The sequence below is a fragment of the Penicillium nucicola genome (genome assembly GCF_028828085.1).
Source record: "Penicillium nucicola strain IBT 29836 chromosome Unknown utg000008l, whole genome shotgun sequence".
Classification (NCBI taxonomy): Eukaryota; Fungi; Ascomycota; class Eurotiomycetes; order Eurotiales; family Aspergillaceae; genus Penicillium; species Penicillium nucicola.
The window spans coordinates 662,956-682,159 of record NW_026643132.1 but is presented as its reverse complement, the minus strand read 5'-3'; the positions used below and the strand labels follow the sequence as shown (position 1 = coordinate 682,159).

The window sequence follows — 19,204 nt, the reverse complement described above, 5'->3', positions numbered from 1 at the left end:
CTCTTCAATCGGTATCTTTTATGCAATGCGAGGGCTCTTCCAGGCGTGCGAGTCATGACAACCGAGTAAGTTTCTCTTGGCAGAGAAAAAAAAAGGGTTAGTTGCCTTGCTGTCTGAAAATCTTCTCATGACCATTGATGCATGACTCGATGTGGGCTCTCCATGGATTCAAACGTGCAAGATATCGGAGGCCTTCCGACACTTGGTCACATTTAGATCAAAGCTCACTACCTACCCCACGGGGAAATGCCATGCCAAACATATAAGTAGGGCCTAAGATCTCTTGATTACCTGCATCTGGCGATTAAGTCGAGCTTTTTGACAAGATGACTGACACAATGAGGGCTGCTCAATTCAACACTGTAAGCTTCAACCCTCTTGTTTAGTCTTCTTTGGACCAAATACGCAATGTCCCTGAGTGGCTGAATTGAATAAATCGTTGCGAGAGATAGCTAATAAACCACTGTCCCAAAGACCTTGAATAAAGTTGAGGTTAATGAGATCCCGATTCCCAAGCCGGGCGAAGATGATATTCTGATCAAGAATGCTTGTGCATCGTTGTGCCACTCTGACCTGGTACAACTTCTTTGACAATAGGTTTTATATGATGCTAACCCAATATACAGATGCTCTTCTGGGGACATACGGCTGAGAAGCCCCCCATGGAGAAAGTTACGATCGGACATGAAAATACCGGCACGGTAGTTGCTGTGGGACGCAACGTGACAGGATTCAAGATAGGGGATTTAGTCGGGTGTCTTGGGTGCAGTTACGCTTGCTGTAGGTTTCGATCATGACTATCAACTCATTGAACGCTAATTTGGCTTCTGTAGATGAATGTGAGGGATGCCAAGTTCATAATCTGCACTGCGAAAAGGGAACTGGTCAACTTCATGGATTTACGACTCATGGGCATTTTGCGGAATACTCTCTGTCGGATTACCGCAATGCCATGGTGCTTCCTATCGGAATGGATCCGAGCACAGCGGCACCTTTGTTCTGTGCTGGAATAACCGGTGAGATATGAAACCTATAATTGTGTCACTCTATTGGTCGACTGACGATGAATTCCAATCTGGTAGCATATCACGCAGTCAAAAAGTGCGAACTCAAGGAAGGAGACTGGATTGCGATCATTGGGTGTGGAGGTCTGGGCCATCTAGGTAATCCTGAAACTATTTTCAGACCTGATACAACTTTCTAACCATTTCAAGCAATCCAATATGCCAAGGCGTTGAAGCTACGTGTCATAGGAATCGACATCTCTGAATCTCAACTAGAATCGGCAAAGTCTCTTGGTGCAGACGCCGTCTTCAACTCAGCGAAGAATCCGGACTACGCCGAGGATATCTCACGACTGACAGGTGGGGGTGCTCATGCGGCGGTGGTTCTTAGTGCCTCTAATGCTGCATATGGAAGCGCTCCCAATGTGCTAAGGTAAGATTATCTTCTCCTCACTAGCGTCGACCAATTCCCTTGAACACACTGACGTATTTCTTAGGATCAACGGTATTCTCATGGTCATTGGTATACCCAAAGATAATCTGTCAGTCAATGCTCTGGACATTCTCCTGGGAAAATATCGCATTATGGGTGCAAGCAGTGGTACGCCACAGCAAATGCGTGAGCCCATTGAGTTTAGCCATAGGCATGGTATCAAGGCCCATATGACTACCTTCAACGATATCGCAGATATTCAGAAGATGATAGATCTCATGGAGAACGGCAAAACAGCTGGCCGGTTTGGTATCGTCTTTTAGTTCGCCTGCAACAATAGATCCCAATAGCTGAATCAATTTGACAAACTCGATATGACAAAAGGATATTCACCTCGTGCTGATTGAGTGCTGATACGTACCGGTTGGTTCAACATAATGCACACCAATTATCGCTCACCGATCCATTCACCTTGTTCCAACTAGCCATCAGGTTGGTAGTCAAGATCACACTCTTTGCTTTCAAGGGAGGGAAGACCAACGATCACTTTGGTAGCCAGTCTCAGTCCATTGCGAAATTTCCCACTGCAACGGAATATATGTACTATAGCTTGTTTCCAAATATTTGAGATGGTTAAGAGAAAGGCAGGGTTAAGTGCCATGAAAAAGCTTTGAATTAAAGTTGTGCCGAGGTGCAGAATCGGCATCGCGCTGATTATGTCGCCAAGGCCCAACGTACGCGCGACTGGAGACGAAAAATGATGATTTTCGCTTATACAAAGTGTTTACCCAGTCTCTCATGTCCAGTCATTAGCCTACACAACGGCGTTTGGACCCCTAAGGCCCCATTCAAGATACGGTCAGACGCGACCGCCACAAGACTGACTTCGAGCTCTGCCTCCGCCTATCCTTTTCAACATACACGCGATCTATACCAGTGATCAGATTGTAGCCTGAATTTCAGGTGCATCCTCCAGTAAAAATCGGTGTCTCATGTCTCGAATATTATGAATTCCTTTTTGCTAGTGTTTCAACCTCTTGTAGCACCTGAACATCTGACTTCCACATGAGCGCCAACCATGCAGGATATCTGCATAGCCACCCAACTAGATCGGGTCGAACTATAACATGAAGATGTAAATGATGAATGGAGACAATGTCTGGATAGAACATGTTGCCCATTAGTGGACGTCGCCCCCTGTGGTACCCCGAATGTATATCTGATGAAGGCGTATCAGGACAGAGAGACTCAAGCAGATGATGCTTTACTCTATCCATATCTTGCACTAATATTATGATAGCGGTAAGTATTGAATTCTTGAAAATTGGATCTTATCCATCCTTACAGAGCGAGAGATGGTCACCGTTGAGAGCTTCAATGTCACGGACAACATGTTGCTTTGGTATAATAAGCCAGTGATGGTGACCGGACAACCGGATATTGTCAACTGCAAGCAACTGTTCATCCTTTGTTTCATTAATAGTCAGGACTTCGGGTTCACCAATAAGGTCAAAATATGATAGCTCACTTCGTAAACAATACTGCTGAAATTCGTTCGATCACAGAACTTGCAAACGTGCTGAACTCGTTCTGTCCATTCGAGTCTTCTGAGGTAGCTGATCATATTACCAAGAGACTCCATCTTTGTGGAGATCAGAATGCTGAAACGTTGTTAATATCCGCTCTTTATGCAACGTCAGACCTCGCGCTAATTGTGGCTGAGTTTTACGGGGCGCAAAAGTACAGAGAGCGAATTGTGGCGGTGTCCGAGGCAACAAACCAAACGGAACTTCTGGAGCCTGGTGGTAAATGCACATTGATAGTTAATACGAAGGTCTCTATGCGATGATTGGTTTCTACGGGATACATAGGAACCAGTGTTAAGGGAATTTCCTGTAGTTGGGGCTGAAAAACAACGCCACAGGTTCCAAAGCTCGATACTCTTTTTCGACACGGCTAATCCTTGCGAAGTAGAAGGAAAACTGTCACAAGCGAGGTTTTAGCCCCCAAAAAACTGCTTTACATTTGATGGCTTGTAACCCTATTTTTTCCAGTCTCAATTTCCTATCCGAGACTTAACTGACGTTCACAGCTACGTTTTCGCTATGGCACCCCGATTTGCGAACCGTACAACTAAAACACTGAGACTTGAATTTTTTTGCTACGACCCCTGAATTATGCTTGGAGGTAGGTGAAATCTTCAGATTCGGTACATAGGCCCGATATGTAATGCCCTTTGACCCTGCGAAAAACTACTCTATAGCGCCAACTAGTTGGCGCGCCTGTCACCTTAAAGCGATGGAGTTTAATATTTAAAATATGGAAATGACATAACTGCCCTAAGATATCACTAAGTGATTCATTGCTTGTTCTCTCAACTGTGGCAGGGCTCAGCTGAAGTACACGATCGACACGGGCGCAATTAAAGGACGACTGTTGGGACGAACATCAAACATTCTGATCGGCACGAGAGTGCTATAATTGAACGAAAAGGATAAATAAAGCTATGGTAGTAACTCAAACCCTATTGCGAAAAATAGAGTGAACAAACAAACCCACACCTTTCCAGAATTTAGGGAGCAGTGTCTCAAAACTATTTTCCCGGTCCACTTTTCCCCTGCTCAACAAGCACGCCGTTAGGGTAAGTCGACGATCCAGTGGAGAAAGGTTCCGACACTAAGCTCTGCAAGGAATAGATAATCGCCAACAATTCGGGAATAAACCACAGTTTAGCTCCATCAATGGCCCTAGTTTCACTTGTTTGCTCAGTCGGGAAGTACCCTGGCTCATCGAGTTCCTGGTCCCGATTTTCTTCTCCTTAATGCTCTCAATACCCTCAAAAGCCACACGCATCCGTGTAATGTCTTTCAACAGTCAAGATGTCGCAGTTAAAGAATGAGTATCCGCTCACCTATGTCCGACTGGACGACCCGCCTGTGACACAGGCAGGCAAGACACGACCGTTGTCCACGGCAGAGCAACAGGCAGTTATTCAGTCGCAGCCGTTTTTCTGGGGCTCTAGCTGGACCCTGGAAATCCTGAGTTGTCTCACCTCGGTCGTGTTTCTCATTGCGATTATTGTGGTGTTGTACGAGTTCGATGGAAAGCTCATGCCTGATTGGCCGTATGGCATCACGCTTAACGCGCTGGTATCGGTTTTGTCTACGGTGATGAAGGCTTGCATGGTTTTTATTGTTTGCGAGGGTCTGTCGCAGCTGAAGTGGTCGTGGTTTAGCAATGGAAATAAGCTCAGTGACTTGGCATTGCTTGATGCTGCTAGTCGCGGACCGGCGGGGGCCTTTGTTGCGCTTTTGCGATTCGTTCCTCGGTGAGCTATCTATTCGGGTAATGAATACGAATGTTTGTTCAGACTAACAGTTATCTATAGCCATTTGGTGACGTTCGGGTGTGTTATTCTCGTGTTGGCAGCAGCCACCGATCCTTTTGTTCAACAGGTTATGGGCATTCAGGAGCGGTCAGTTCAAGCTGCTGGAAAATCGTCGATTCAAGTCTGCAATGCTAGTCTTTACACCGATTATGACGAGGGGTCTGGTCCAGGGATGAACAAAGTCCCCCTCTCCACCATGGGCGCCATCTACTCCGGTCTTTTCCAGGAACAGAGCCCGAACAGTAAAAATGTTATGATGGAGTGTGCAACTGGAAACTGCACATTCTCACCATATCAGTCTCTGGGGTACTGCAGTCGCTGTTCCAACATTACGGAGTCTCTCACCCTGAAGAAAGAAGCTCTTGGTTCCTTTTTCTCATACAACTACAAACTACCAAATGGTTTCTCATTCAATACCGCCATCAACACAAACACCATGATTAACACCACTACCTACCAACCCCTTATCAGCTTGAACACAACCGACCTCGCATTGATCCTTAATTTCACGGCCATCAGCGCATCCGGCTACGGTACACCCCCAGATGTCAGTGCAACCGAATGTGCCCTCTACTACTGCGTCGATACATACGACGCAGCAGTAAACGGCGGAATATTCACAGAAACGGTAACCTCAAATGACGGCACATCAAACTCGACAACCGATTACAGCGCCTTTGGAAAGAGCGTCGAAATCACCCCAGACACCTGCTACGTGAATGGAACACGACGCGAGAACAAAGACAGTCCAGAGTGTACTTATGAAGTCAACTACTACAGCACACTTGCCATGTCGAATTCCCTTTCTCCACTTCTGAAGGGAAAAGGTTCTCGTCCCGTCAGCAATCGACCCAGCTGGTCATCCGATACAATTGAAGCTGTTTACGGCACGTACGGCAATTATAGTGAAATAAACTCTGTCTTCGAGTCACTCGCCTCCTCGTTGACAGTACACGCTCGGTCCAAGGTCTGTAATTCTATCAAGAATGGGACTGCGTGGAAGACTGAATCGTATGTTCGTGTGCGCTGGCCCTGGATGACTCTTCCGATCATCCTGGTGGTTTTCAGTTTCGTGTTCTTGGTCATTACTGTCTTCCACACGAGAAGACAGTATATTTGGAAATCTTCCCCCTTGGCATTGCTCTTCTCTGACTTGAAGATTGATGGGAGTGCCCCGGTGAAGCCGGATTCTACGCTCAAGGGGATGGAGATCACTTCAAGGAGCATGGATGTTTATTTGGAGAGTTCAGCTGAGGGGCCTAGGCTTAAGGCTGTTCGTACTTCGTGATGGGTTGTGAAATTTCTTGTATATATCTTTGGTTCATTTCTGCATCTGTATATTATGTTATACCATATTAATGGTTTATGATTTGTTAAAGATGTTTTCCTCACTAAATACTTAACTGTAGACATGCGCTAACCCAGACCGGACTAGGCGATCTTACAGATCCGGCGTTATTGAGCGATTGCCACGAATTTGGGATCTGGCATGGTTTGAATAATTTATTAGCCAGGGCTACAAGTGTCTCTATCAACTTAAGATATCAAATTAAGGGTCACCAGTTCCCGTGGCTGATATTATTTGCCACAGATCGCTGGAGATCCGCTTGTGGCTAACGTCAGCCACCGAGGGCACCTGCCTTGTAAATGCGCTAAAGCATAGCTACAGGGAAGTTATAAATTCCTGAACTTTCCAAGGTCTCATGATTTATTATTAAATTTTCCCAGAAGATTATCCCAGTGAACTTATCTATTTGAAAGAACAAGAGGCCGGCACCTTGTACCCCTTGTTTGCGACCTTGACAACCCTATCATTTCCGACGCTGTCAACGATCGCAACATTCTACACAGCTTACACCACACATCGGCCCATTTAATACTACTTGAAGCCCCCGTACTCTGCATTAAAATCACCCACCATGACAACAACACCAGCAGCAGCAGCAGTCTTCGGCTGCACGGGCGCAGTCGGCTCTCAAATCCTATCAACCCTCCTCACCACCGAACAATTCCAATCTGTGAAAACCATCTCCAGAAGACTTCCAAACACGCAATCTCCGAAATTACAATCCCTTCAAGAACCCGACATCTTCCAATGGGCCGGTATGATATCCACCCTAACCCCCAAACCAACAACTGTCTTCAACGCAGTCGGCACAATGGGAAATGGTCCAGGCGGCCTCGCCAACCAATGGAAGATCGACCACGACTCCGTCATTGACAATGCCAAAGCCGCCAAAGCGGCCGGTGTGAAAACATACGTTTTCATTTCTAGTGGTGGAACTAGGAGTCTGCTTTGGGGGTGGGTCCCGTATTCCCGGATGAAGGTTGGTGTTGAAGATGCCATCAAGGCGATGGGATTCGACACTGCTATTATTCTTCGTCCGGGTATGATTATTGGTCGGGAGAACGCCAAGGTTGCCTTTTTGGAGAGGTTTATGGAGAGTTTGAATAAGTTGGGCCAGGGTGTTCAGGATAAGATTGGTGAGGCTTTTGATTGTTCGCGTCTACACTATGTATGCATGCTAATGTGGAAGACAGCTGCGGATCAGACTGTTATTGGTCGGGCGGCTGTGGCAGCTGCTCGAGTGGCTCATGATGGGAATGCACCGTCGAACTATTGGGTTGTTGAGCAACCTGATATTATTCGACTTGGGAGAGATGAGTGGAAGGAGTAACGTTGTACGTGAAGAGCGATGCAGCTTTATTTCAATTGTCTTTTGATACTCCGTTCCAATGAGCTCCCAGATTGAAACCATACATCGATAGCTATTCAGTTAATGCTTCGGCTGACGGGTATACGAAAACCTCCGAAGCCGGGCATATGCGGGGCTCCTCCCCGGTCATCCGCACCCGTCACCATTTATTGTGTTGTCTGTAGCGGAGACGGCAACCAACAAAGCTTCAAAATAAGGAATTGCTACCGGAGATCCATTGGCCGAGAAGAATCCGGTCCAGAGATCGACACGAAGACAGAACTCATAGCTTGATTAGCCCCCGCTTTCTCCCCGGCAATCGTATATAACCCACACATCTAACGTCAACATCCCACCATACAACAAAACCAGAACTACTCGTCAATCAACAATCAACCACTGCAATGCCCCAATTCAAGAAAATCAACCTCCCAGAGGGAGGCACCACCCTCACCTACTCAACAGTCGACAACCACGACATCAAAATGGACTACTACTTACCCCCAGCAACATCAACCGGCTCCCTCCCCGCCATGATATACTACCACGGCGGCGGAATGACCGCCGGATCACGACGCTCCCTATCATTCCCACACTGGCTATACGGTACGCACTCCAACCCAATTCAATCCAAACCCAACCCCCAAACTAACACCCACGCAAGCCCACTGCCAAAAGGCAAACTACATCTTCATAAGCGCAGACTACCGACTCGTGCACCCAACAACAACAGCCGATCAAATCCACGACGCCAAAGCGCTCTTCACCTTCCTCACAAACCCCAACTCAGCATTCGCCCAAGCCCTCCCAGCAAACACAACCCTCGACCCGGCCCGCATCGCCGTAAGTGGGTTCTCGGCTGGCGCGTACTCCGCGCGCGCAGCATGCATCTACGCAACGCCCAAGCCGGCAGCGTTACTGTCTGTGTACGGACTCGGCGGGGATCTGCTGCTGGACCACTGGACGGAGGGCCGGCCGGCGACTTCGATTGCCCGATTTGTGAATTTGGATGATGTGCCTGCGTTGTTGGCTGATCGGACTGTTGTTAGTGATGATCTTGAGGAGGGGGCTCCTGTGTCGAGGCGGTTTGCGTTGACGGTGAGGTGGGAGCTAGATGGGACGATGCTGGATGGGTGTTTGGGGGTGCCGGGGTTGGGGGGCATGTTGGGGGCGGTTGGGTATGGGGAGAGGGAGGGACTGGTGCCTGTGCAGTTGAGGGAGAGTTTTTTGCAGTTTTTTGTGGGCGCGGATTATCCGCCTAGTGTTTTTGTGCATGGGACTGAGGATGAGGTGGTGTTGCCTCGCGAGAGTGTTTATCATCATAGGCAGTTGAGGGAGGCTGGGGTTGAGAGTGAGTTGTTCTTGGTTGAGGGGGGTGCACATGGGCTTTGGGAGTTTGCGCTTCAGCCTGAGGATGAGTCGGTGGTTGGGAGGGATACTGCTAAGGCTTATGATGGGGCTTTGGCGTTTGTGGATCGGGCTTTTGAGCGTGTTGGGGGTGGGGTTGGTGGTAAATTATGAATAAGGGAAGAGGTATAGATAGAAGAATACCCTTTGAAACATTAGACATGGGATTTATCTAGTCAACTACAGAGTGTGGCCAAACGTTGGTTAAGAATGAATTGCCTTAGTAATGTACAGGAAGAAATCTAGAACACATCTCGAATTGTAAGATATTTCAATGAAAGTAAAGAAAATAGTACATGAAAACAGGTCACCGACTATCATAAGACAGGTTTAAGGTGAGTGAGGTATCATCCAATCACTCCGAATCGCCCCATAAAGTTAATGCGCTTAGAAGGTGAAGGCAAGAGCCAGAGCAGCGATCAAAGCACCGGCAGCAGAGCCGGTGACACGGGCGGCAGAGCCAGTGTAAGCGCTGGAGGAGGGAGATGCGGCGGAAGAAGAGCCAGAGCCGGAGGCGTTGTCGGAGCCGGAAGATCCGGAGGCGCTGGAGCCAGAGCCAGAGGCGGAAGAACCGGAACCAGTGGAGGCAGAGCCGGAAGCAGAGGCGGAGGCGGAGGCAGAGGCAGAGGCGCTCTTGGAACCCTTGGGCTTGGTGGAGGGACGGCCGGCGATGGAGGTCATGGAGGGGGTAGCAGAGCTGGCAGCGGCGCCGGAGCCGGAGGCGGAGCCAGAACCGGAGCCAGAGCCAGAGCCAGAGCCGGAGGCGGAGCCAGAGCTGGAGGCAGAGCCAGAGCTGGATCCTGAGGCATCAGAGCCGGAGCCAGAGGCGGAGGCGGAGCCAGTGGAAGTAGAGCCAGCGGCGGTAGCGACGCCAGACTTGTCAGCGGTAAGGCCGGTGCTGGAAGACGCAGCAGCGGAGGAAGAGGAGGAGGCCTTGCAGGTCAAGTCGTACAGAGGGGTGGTGTCGGAGCTGGAGCTGGAGACACCGAAGCTGGGGCTGGCACCCTCATCGTTGAGCATGTACCACCAGGTGTTGGTGTTGCCGAGGAGGGGGCAGGCAACCTGATCCCAGTACTTCTTGGCGTTGGCGGTGCTGGCAACAGCCAAGTTCTGGCTGTCACCGGTCACGGGCCAACCGGTCTCGGTGATCCAGACTTCCTTGTCGCCGGCGACGGCCTTGGTGTTGGCGACACCGGTATCGAAGAGAGCCTTGGCGTCGTCGATGGAGTTGGGCTTGGTGTTCTCGTAGAAGGGGTAACCGTCGAAACCGAGCCAGTCAACGGCCTCAATGACGGCAGCGTTGGAGCTGTTGGACCAGGAGTTCCAGGTGTCGACGTGACCGATGGAGGCACCGCTGAGGGTGGTGCCGGAGATGGCGGAACGGACCTGGTTGATGTAGTCCACGAGGGTGGCGGGCTCGACACCGACACCAGCGTTGGCCTCGACACCGGTCTGCGAGACACGGTAGAGATCCTCGCTGCCGACGGAGATACCGACGACGAGCTTGGTGAACTCCTCGCCGTAGGTGTCGATGGCGGAGGTGAGAGCGGCGATCTCGTTGGCCATGTCACCACCGGAAGCCCAGAGACCGAGGAGGAGGGTGGTCTTCTCCTTGATGGCGGCGGGGATAGCCTCAATGGGGCCGTTGGTGGTGCCACCCTGGATCATAGTGTAAAGACGGGCACTGGTGAAGCCGTTGTCGGTGCCAACGAGGTTCTTGGCAGTGTTGAACTCGGTCTCGAAGTCGGACTGCACCTTGACAGTGCCGTCAACCTTGGAGGCACCGTAGTTGAAACCCTGCGAGACGGCCTCGGAGGTAGCGACGGCCATCGCGAGGGCGAGGAACTGAGCGGAACGCATTTTGAAGAGAAGAAACGAGTGTTGTGAGACAAATGGAAGAAATCGAAACAGATGTGAGAACAGGAAGAAAGCCTGGGATTAAAAGAGTGTATCCAGGGAAAGACTGAAAAGAAGATGAAGAGAAGAGAGATGCAAACGGGGAAAGAACAGGATAGAAGTATCTGAGAAAGGAACCTCACGTCGAAACCCAGAAAATTCGGTCTAGAATCCGCCACTGCGCAGAGTTGCGGATCGAGTGGGGCGAGACACGTTTGCCTGTCCACTTTAACTCCGATTGGCGGCAGCCGATTGGTGCAACCCGGACCTGACTGGTTCTAATTTTATGCAAAGAGCAGTGGGGGCTCTGAAGGCTTTCTGATGATTTGCCCGATCCCCGGATATTCCCATCCGCTTCGCTTGTCTTTTTCTCCGTTCTTGGTTCGGTCAATTCCTTGTCGTGACCCTGTGTGCCCTCGGCCCTATGTCATGGTGGGTCGGTGAGAATTTCAGAATGGACACAAAGAAACCCTGACGAGTGGGGATATCATGATCAGGGGGATATTAATCTCCTTCCTTATATTGCCTATTATTAGATGCCCCCTTTATGAGGGTTGAAGGTCTTGTAGATTCGGGGGAGGGATCAACGTGGTGCATGTGCGTTTTTAGACCACATCTGGACCGATGTCTTGGAACTATTGCCCATGGGTCATTATAATTTTTTTTTCCACCACAGTACCCGAACTTCGTGATCGAAGGTCCACATAAGGAATCGTTACATCGCATTACAATCAGTCCACGATGCCCACAATTCCCACGGTACCTGCAGACAAAGCCATTGACATTCCACACGGTGGGGCCTTCGGGTACTACCCTCTTGGCAACTCTGACGTGGGATGTGCTCCTATTCCGGCCCAGATTGCACACTAATTGGTCGAGGTTGATCAACTCGACTGCAACTTGGTTGATCGTGGAGTCAAGTCGAAGTGAGGGAACAAAACCCCTTACCTCACTTTCCGCACCCAGGTTATGATCCAATTGTGAGGTTGCGCAGAAGTTATAGAATATGTTACTCTGAATTACTCTCCGATTTACCTTGCAACCTACGTATGTCAATCGAAATATATGGTATGAACCCCTATCTGTTACCCGTCTATGGCCTTGCGCACTACGGGTTCGGTCTACAAGAGATTACAGTATGGTCGAGGAACTCGAGCGTCCGTGTTAGTACTAGAACTGCGAGGTCCTGACACCTGCGGTGTGAGCAACAGCTTTTGGGAAGAGCAGACCTTAGATTGAGTCTCGGAGCTGAAGTTTATCAAGTGTCTTGCTCTAGTAATTTATGCATTATTGTGTCTCTTATTGCGATCCCGGTTGACTACCACTGTACTGGTAGTACGTCTTTGAAGATCTTGGCTTTCCGTAAAACACAAGCTGGTACCAGCGAATTTGATATATTTTGAACGCCAAGTAACTTGTATCAGATGCCTCCACCTTTAAACCCTAGCCCCTGACTGGAATCACGTTTGTCCTACTGTACAACAGCGGTAGGGCCAATCATGATAATCCTGTATTGAGTTGAAGCCATAAGGCTGGATCCTGGCCCCTATATTTGAGCCCACTCCCTTTGGCTCAAAAAGAACTCGAAATATCGTAGGATCTCATCTGGTAGTGCGGCGTGGCATCGCTACGTCTTCAGTGCTCCTATGCGGCGCATGCGATAATGTGTCGCGGGAGAATTGCTAGTCACCAATCATGGATATCCTGAGCTTCGAAGTATTCCTAACACCATGATACCAAGGTAGACTGGCCAGCTGAGGTGAGACTGAACGAGCGGTTATTAAAGGGCCCGATAACCAAAGAGGGGTAAACATCCATCATCCCCAACCTTCCTTCTTACATCAATCTCAAACAATGGAAATCACCAAAGAACATGTCCAAGATGTCTTGGATGATGTCGCACGTCGTTTTCGAGGCCCGGGCGGTGCCGTTGCTGTCGTCAAAGATGGCGAGGTCATCGGTCAGCGGGTCTGGGGCTTCGCTGACCTGGAGACATTGACTACGCTCACAGCCGAGCACCGCTTTCCTATTTGTTCAATAACCAAGCAATTTGTGTGTGCTCTCTTGCTCGATCTGGAGCGAGACCCTCCTCCAGCTATGGCTGCCCAGGGCGATGTTCGGCAGCAGCTTTCCGCCCATGTGAGAGACATGCTGAGCCCCGAACTACAAGACAGTGGCGTGACGATTGAACAACTATGTGCCATGCAATCCGGTCTTCGTGATTATTGGGCTATGACCACTCTACTGGGCGCGAAGCCCGATGACGAGTTCTTGATTGACAGAGATTGTCCTCCAATGCTTGCCCTAACCCGATCATTTCAATTCGAACCCGGGACGGAGACTTCTTATTGCAATCTCAATTTCCACATCGTCGCCCAAGCAATTGAGCGTGCAACCGGTGAATCTCTCGACAAGCTGCTTCAAGGGCGCATTCTGCGCCCAGCAGGGATGGAAACGGCTTTCCTTTGTCCAAATACCGCCAAGCACCCTCCTCCTTGCGTAGGCTACGAAGGAGACGAGTCTCACGGATACATCCCAGCAGTGAACCGACTGGAGTGGGCTGGTGATGCCGGACTGGTTGCCTCGCTAACTGACATGATCGCGTATGAGAAGTATCTTGACCAGTGTTCTTCCGATCCAGGTAGCTGGTACAACGAAGCTATTGAATCTCCCAAATTCAAAGACGGGACTCCAGCAAGATACAAATACGGATTGAGTCATGTGCACACGAATGGCGTGCATACAATTGGCCACGGTGGTGCACTTCGAGGATATCGACTGCACCGGCGCCATGCACCCGCACAGCGCCTTTCAGTGATTGTCTTATTCAACAATGACGCAGATGCAAGTCAGCCGACTAGTGATATCTTCCGTGCTCTGTTGAAACTCCCCAAGCCTGAGGATATTTTCATCGAACCAGCTGCCGAGTGGTTCGGTGCTTTCCTTGACGAAGACACCCAGTTATCTATTGTAGTGACCAAGGCTGAGAAGCAAGGAGAGGTATCCATTAGTTACGCTGGATCTCCCGAATCGCTCAGACTCGACTCGCCGGCCTCCGGTAAAACCTGGTCGATGACTGCAACAATCGAGGGAAACTTGTTGAGTATTCATCGAATCGGCGACAATCGCAAGTTGGCTGCTCGGCGCATTACTCCTAGGGAATCAGTCTTGAGGGAAACTTCGCTGGAGGGTGTTTATCGGTGCGACGAGATTGATTCCACTTTCTTGTGTGTCGGAGGAGCGGGAGTTTTCTACGGCGCATTTGCTGGATACCTTGGCCGGGGAAGCCCAACGCCTATGCGATATCTTGGCGACGATGTCTGGGTCTTGACCTGTCCTCGTGGTCTGGATGCCCCGGCCCCAGGGGACTGGACTGTAGTATTCCGACGAGATGAGCAAGACTTGGTGACCGGATTTACTATTGGGTGTTGGTTGGCTAGGGGGGTTAAGTATGACAAGACATGAAATAGTGATGCTGGCCGGCGACGCGCGGCGTGCGGAAGGTATTTGTAGAACAGAGCCTGCAATCTCATTCTTTTTGCATTCCAGTGATTTGCTATCTGTGAATACTAGAGACCATGCCTAACGAAGCCCTTTAGTATACAAATCATGTTGCATTCCGATGTCCGAGGGACACTTAAATGTTGGTAAATGTCAGACAATATATCGTGTGTAAAATCCATATAAAACCGTTATCATTACTTTGCCCATCACCAAAGTGCAGGTTCATTTATTTTCTTTCTCTACTTGTTCCCCCGTCAAAATACCAAGTAGGCGATCAGCCGTCAAATGATCACTCGCACTCTGCATGCGATGAGCATATTTCAACTTCCCATTTTGAAAAATCCATTCGCCCCCCTGCTGATCACCAGGACCACCCTTGAGCGCCGACCATCCGCGTTTCCATCTCTGCTTCAAATCCTTGAATAAAGCACTCGGGAACGATTCCAGCGAGTACGGCGGGGGTTCATTAAATCCCGACCAGGTTCTCTTCATCTGAAGCTGGTTGTATATTTTAGTCGACGGATCGGTATATATCTCGAAGGCATCGGATGTTTCTTCCATGTACGGTCCGATGAGGGTATGATCACCGCAACCGATAATGATAACCTGCGCTGGCTTAGCGTGGTCTGGTATCGTGCCCAGTATCTTTTGCGTCATCTGTGTGGCGAGATTGCGGACATAGTCTTGGTCATAGATGCAGAAGAAGTGCCTCACTAGTTACTTGCTCGTGAGAAACTGTGACTCGGCGTTGATGTGCATTGCTCACCAAAAATTACCACCGTGGTGACTGAGTCGCCCTTGTCAGCGACTAGCTCGCCGAAGCGGACGAGCTCGCCGTTTTTCGATTGCATTTCAAGCTCGTAGGCTTCATGTAGGCTACCGTCTGATAGGAATGATGTGTCGATCGAGAACCCCGTGGAAGACATGTCTCCTGATTATACCGCTGAGCTTGGAATAAACCGATAGTGAGTCTTATGTATGCATCACAATCCGATTAATTCCAGGAACTGCGTTGTTGGGTTTCGCCTTCGTCAAAACGGCGATGACGTCATGACCCCTACTTTGACGGCTGCTGACAGATTGGGTTAACCCGCGCAAGAGGCTAGACCTCAAAACAGGCTGAGAATACCTGTATAAGGAACACCAGATTACCTCCTGGTTGGCTCAACCGACTTAATACTCTAGTAAAGTTTTGGTTCGAAGGTTGGCGCGGCCCCCGCATCGGTCACACTATGAAAGCGGGATCTGCCTGCGAGCTAGATACGCCCGCTTCTAGGCAGGCAGTGAGACCTACTATATAAAGCGGAGGCTTAGGGAGTGCGAGGAAGAAGACCGATCTACGTGGATAGTGTTCTGTGCTCGAAAAAGGTAGAACGCATGTTGAAACTCGATATTCTTATTCAAAGATGCGCTCTGGCGACTTTAGCTTAGACTACTATATATCTACTGCATTGAGCAATCTTGTTTTCTTGATTTATCCACTCTCCGCTATAGCCTACAGAGCTATGCGATTGTTTACCACAGCAGGCGTAGTATTGGCTCTAGCCTTGCTGTTGAGAGGCAGTTCTAAAATCTCAGCATGCATATAACACTCACCAATTTTGTCACTTATTTCTCATTATTTCCTCACTTGCTTTTTCGCATCATGACTTCACTTATACACTCAACAAAATTCATCCTCAACTTCGAAGACTTACTCTTTCGTTCGTCACTCCACTTACACACTCCTCTCTCACCTTCGCTATGTCTACCAAAATTGCTCATTCGCAGCCTCCATCACTTCACCAACGCAAGGTTAGACAAATACCAACCTTCCTGGTCGCCCGGTGATTCCCCTCCAAGCAAAGATACAACCCAAGCGTGGGCACATTAGCGACATCAGTACAATGGGTCAAAATGGGAAGTGGATCGCGCCGCGTGCGGTTATCAGACGAACTCGCGTACATCGCGACAAAGAACTTGTCACCAAGAAGTTGATGCAAGGTAGGGGTATAATTTGATGTTAAATATGATACTTGAAAAAAGTAAATGTTATCATTTTTCTAGTGGCATCGAAATTGTAGTTCCATACTTCAAGTATGGTAACCACTCACTCGTCCCATTCGGCCTTGAATCGCCTCAGCACCATCAAATTTCTGCCATGGAGCGATGGAAGATACATTTTGACCCAAGAAAAAACGGCGCTTGCCCCATGGGCCAGTTGTATATATCCACGTTCCTCTGCTAGTACCGCCGCTGGCCAAGACCATGTCTCCCGATCAAGCAGAACCTTCGTCGACAGCCGACTTTACCGCGATCAGCGGCTCTCTGCCAACCTCACACGGAACTTAGAGTCCCCAAGATACATTAAAGATGGCCAACGAGAGAGATGTCGGAAAAATGACAATATCTGTGCTGCTACAATCAAAACAAGTACTTTCCCACTATAAAATCTTCAGACCTTTTTGATTCATCCAAAGGCAAAGATGAGCTCTTGTGTGTGTGACAAAAGCTCTGACATGATTTCCGAATTATTTCAATCCTGGTATAGATCGTGATAAAATTATTTCCGTTGGTGTGGTCATCACAATGTATGAATTGTGAGGTCTGGGTGTCATCATTCTATATGCACTCACTCACTTACCTCACTCACCCTTGTAATTGCAATACATAAAACCAATGCGGAAGCAGTCTCCGTCGTATCCGACTGATGAGACGTACAGAGCGGTGAGGATATGACCACCTTGAGGCTTGTTCTCAGGACTTCGAGGTCGTTTCTTGAGAATTTCGGTCCTAAGCTTTCTGCACGCCAAGAACGCAGGGAAGCGGGCTAGCGGGCGCCAAAAAAAATAGTAGTTCTTCAACTCAGCCCTAGAGTTGATCCTCACCTCACTTGATTTGTTGTTCTAGATGATAATGTCCATTTTATCATCTTGAAATACGAGTATAGTCAATTTTGGGGTTTCAAAACATGATTTGACAGGAAATAAATGCTAGCTATTTACTCATCAGCTGGGAAAGGGAAATGCGCCTAAGATTTAGTGCTTATTGTGCTCTCCACCCCATCCCGCTCAGTGATGAAGTTCTTAAATCTATAGTGTCCCCAGATGCATCACGGCGGGATTCAAATTTGTAGTCGTGCTAATATTCCAAGATTGGTAAGACTATCTGCCGTCAGCTTACCTATCATTCATTACACCATTCATCGGCTATTTCTACTCGGGATCTTGTGAATTGGGAGGTATAAAGAGACACTTTCCCAGCCCAAAATAAGACTTGAATATTGGTTCTCAATTTACACATCAAGATGCATTTTCGTTGGGTCTCATGTTTTGCCTTTAGCCTCGTTTACGGGATCAGCCAGGCGAATCCCACCGTATCCAGCAATGCTTCTAAAGCGCAGCCCTTTAAGATCGATCTTTCATCTCGACTGCCTCGAATGTTCGACCTGATTCGCGGAACTCAGCTTCCCACCCAGCTATCGTACTCAGGCCCAGGATCCTCGACTGGCATAGATCTGAGTGATCTGAAGTCTTTGCGAACAGAATGGTTAACAAATTTTGATTGGAAAACCGAACAAAAATCATTAAATAAGTATGACCTATAAAAAATCTTGCAGGAGTTACTTGTCACATTCTTACTGTATCACAGGTTCGCCCACTACAAAGCCAACATTGAAGGATTAAACATCCATTTCATCCACGAAAAGTCAGGCGCAAGCGATGCTATTCCACTCCTTCTACTTCATGGCTGGCCCGGCTCTTTTCTGGAATTTATACCTATCATTAATGATCTGACTGAACAGGCGAAAACAATCTCAGGAAAAAAGGTCTCTTTTGATGTCATTGTACCGTCTCTCCCTGGTTTTGCTTTTTCCTCGGCGCCCCCCACCAATTGGACAGTCGAAGATACTGCCCGTGTATTCAATACGCTTCTGACGGATGTCTTGGGCTACGACGCCTACGCTGTTTTTGGAACTGATTGGGGTAGCGGTGTTGCATACGCGCTGTATGATGGATTCAACGCGACTGTGCGCGCGGCCCATCTAGCATTCCTGCCCTTCTTTCCTCCCACCCAAGAAGAGCTCACGGCCGAGAACATCACTCTCACGCCATTGGGAGAATTCGAGGAGGCCAATACGGTGGAGTGGAGCAACACCGGAACTGGATACTTTGTAGAGCAAACGACAAAGGTAATACTTCCATATTTCGACGTCATCAGGAGCTCAATATAATTACTAACCACTCTTTGGATAGCCCACCACCATCGGTTTAGCTCTATACGACAGTCCGGTAGGACAGCTTGCGTGGATTGGAGAGAAATTCCTGAATTGTAAGTAGTCATCCAGCCCATGCGAGATCCACACAAAGCTAATTCACATCCAGGGTCCGATCCCAATGCTGGGCATTTTCCCTCTGTCCTCACTCACAACGAGATCCTTCGGAGTGTTTCTCTTTATTATCTGACGGAGAGCTTCGCTTCGTCCGTGATGATATATGCACAGAATCCTCATGGATTTAGTACAGTCTACACAAGGGCAAATAATGATGCTCCCTTACTATTCAGTGCTTTCAAGTACAACGTTGGATTCTGGCCTCCAGCTCTGGTTGCAAAGGTCGGAAACCTTGTTTACTACAAAAGTGAGTATACAACATGATGTTTGCACCAATGGCGAGAAGGGAAAATTTGGCTCACCACATGATTTCTAGACAACGACGCCGGTGGCCATTTCCCCGGTATTGATAACCCGCCGGCATTGCTGAACGATCTGCGAGAGATTGGAACTTATTGGCGAGTTTGATACTCAAGCTCCAGAGATACTAAGAAGTCCGAAGGCATTGATGTTCTACTTCTTGCCGCTGAGACTACTGCCTGCTATTCGTGGAGAGAGGCAATA

The 19,204-nt window shown here is 48.8% G+C and overlaps 8 protein-coding genes across 8 annotated transcripts; 6 read left to right on the top strand and 2 right to left on the bottom strand.

Annotated features, from left to right (window-relative positions):
- Positions 1-338: 338 nt before the first annotated feature.
- N7511_007736 (zinc-dependent alcohol dehydrogenase) lies at positions 339-1,760 on the top strand (the record flags this gene model as incomplete). Its single annotated transcript, XM_057130113.1, has 7 exons — positions 339-362; positions 475-576; positions 627-780; positions 834-1,016; positions 1,083-1,163; positions 1,215-1,437; positions 1,502-1,760. The coding sequence occupies 7 exons, from the start codon at positions 339-341 to the stop codon at positions 1,758-1,760; spliced, it is 1,026 nt and encodes a 341-aa protein (XP_056981896.1).
- Positions 1,761-4,316: 2,556 nt separating this feature from the next.
- Positions 4,317-6,113, top strand: N7511_007735 (DUF3176 domain-containing protein; the record flags this gene model as incomplete). Its single annotated transcript, XM_057130112.1, has 2 exons — positions 4,317-4,765; positions 4,826-6,113. The coding sequence occupies 2 exons, from the start codon at positions 4,317-4,319 to the stop codon at positions 6,111-6,113; spliced, it is 1,737 nt and encodes a 578-aa protein (XP_056981895.1).
- Positions 6,114-6,744: 631 nt separating this feature from the next.
- Positions 6,745-7,503, top strand: N7511_007734 (uncharacterized protein; the record flags this gene model as incomplete). Its single annotated transcript, XM_057130111.1, has 1 exon — positions 6,745-7,503. The coding sequence occupies one exon, from the start codon at positions 6,745-6,747 to the stop codon at positions 7,501-7,503; it is 759 nt and encodes a 252-aa protein (XP_056981894.1).
- A 422-nt stretch (positions 7,504-7,925) lies between these two features.
- Positions 7,926-9,030, top strand: N7511_007733 (alpha/beta hydrolase; the record flags this gene model as incomplete). Its single annotated transcript, XM_057130110.1, has 2 exons — positions 7,926-8,127; positions 8,186-9,030. Coding segments are annotated over 2 exons (1,047 nt in total), but the record flags the coding sequence as incomplete, so codon positions are not given.
- Positions 9,031-9,315: 285 nt separating this feature from the next.
- bgt2 (GPI-anchored beta-1,3-endoglucanase EglC) lies at positions 9,316-10,788 on the bottom strand (the record flags this gene model as incomplete). The annotated part of the gene is made up of 2 exons (XM_057130109.1): positions 9,316-9,472; positions 9,806-10,788. The coding sequence occupies 2 exons, from the start codon at positions 10,786-10,788 to the stop codon at positions 9,316-9,318; spliced, it is 1,140 nt and encodes a 379-aa protein (XP_056981892.1).
- Positions 10,789-12,678: 1,890 nt separating this feature from the next.
- On the top strand, positions 12,679-14,289 carry N7511_007731 (uncharacterized protein; the record flags this gene model as incomplete). The annotated part of the gene is made up of 1 exon (XM_057130108.1): positions 12,679-14,289. The coding sequence occupies one exon, from the start codon at positions 12,679-12,681 to the stop codon at positions 14,287-14,289; it is 1,611 nt and encodes a 536-aa protein (XP_056981891.1).
- Positions 14,290-14,550: 261 nt separating this feature from the next.
- Positions 14,551-15,254, bottom strand: N7511_007730 (peroxiredoxin-like family protein; the record flags this gene model as incomplete). Its single annotated transcript, XM_057130107.1, has 2 exons — positions 14,551-15,041; positions 15,095-15,254. The coding sequence occupies 2 exons, from the start codon at positions 15,252-15,254 to the stop codon at positions 14,551-14,553; spliced, it is 651 nt and encodes a 216-aa protein (XP_056981890.1).
- A 2,360-nt stretch (positions 15,255-17,614) lies between these two features.
- On the top strand, positions 17,615-19,108 carry N7511_007729 (epoxide hydrolase family protein; the record flags this gene model as incomplete). Its single annotated transcript, XM_057130106.1, has 5 exons — positions 17,615-17,901; positions 17,959-18,499; positions 18,564-18,639; positions 18,693-18,947; positions 19,017-19,108. The coding sequence occupies 5 exons, from the start codon at positions 17,615-17,617 to the stop codon at positions 19,106-19,108; spliced, it is 1,251 nt and encodes a 416-aa protein (XP_056981889.1).
- Positions 19,109-19,204: the final 96 nt, after the last annotated feature.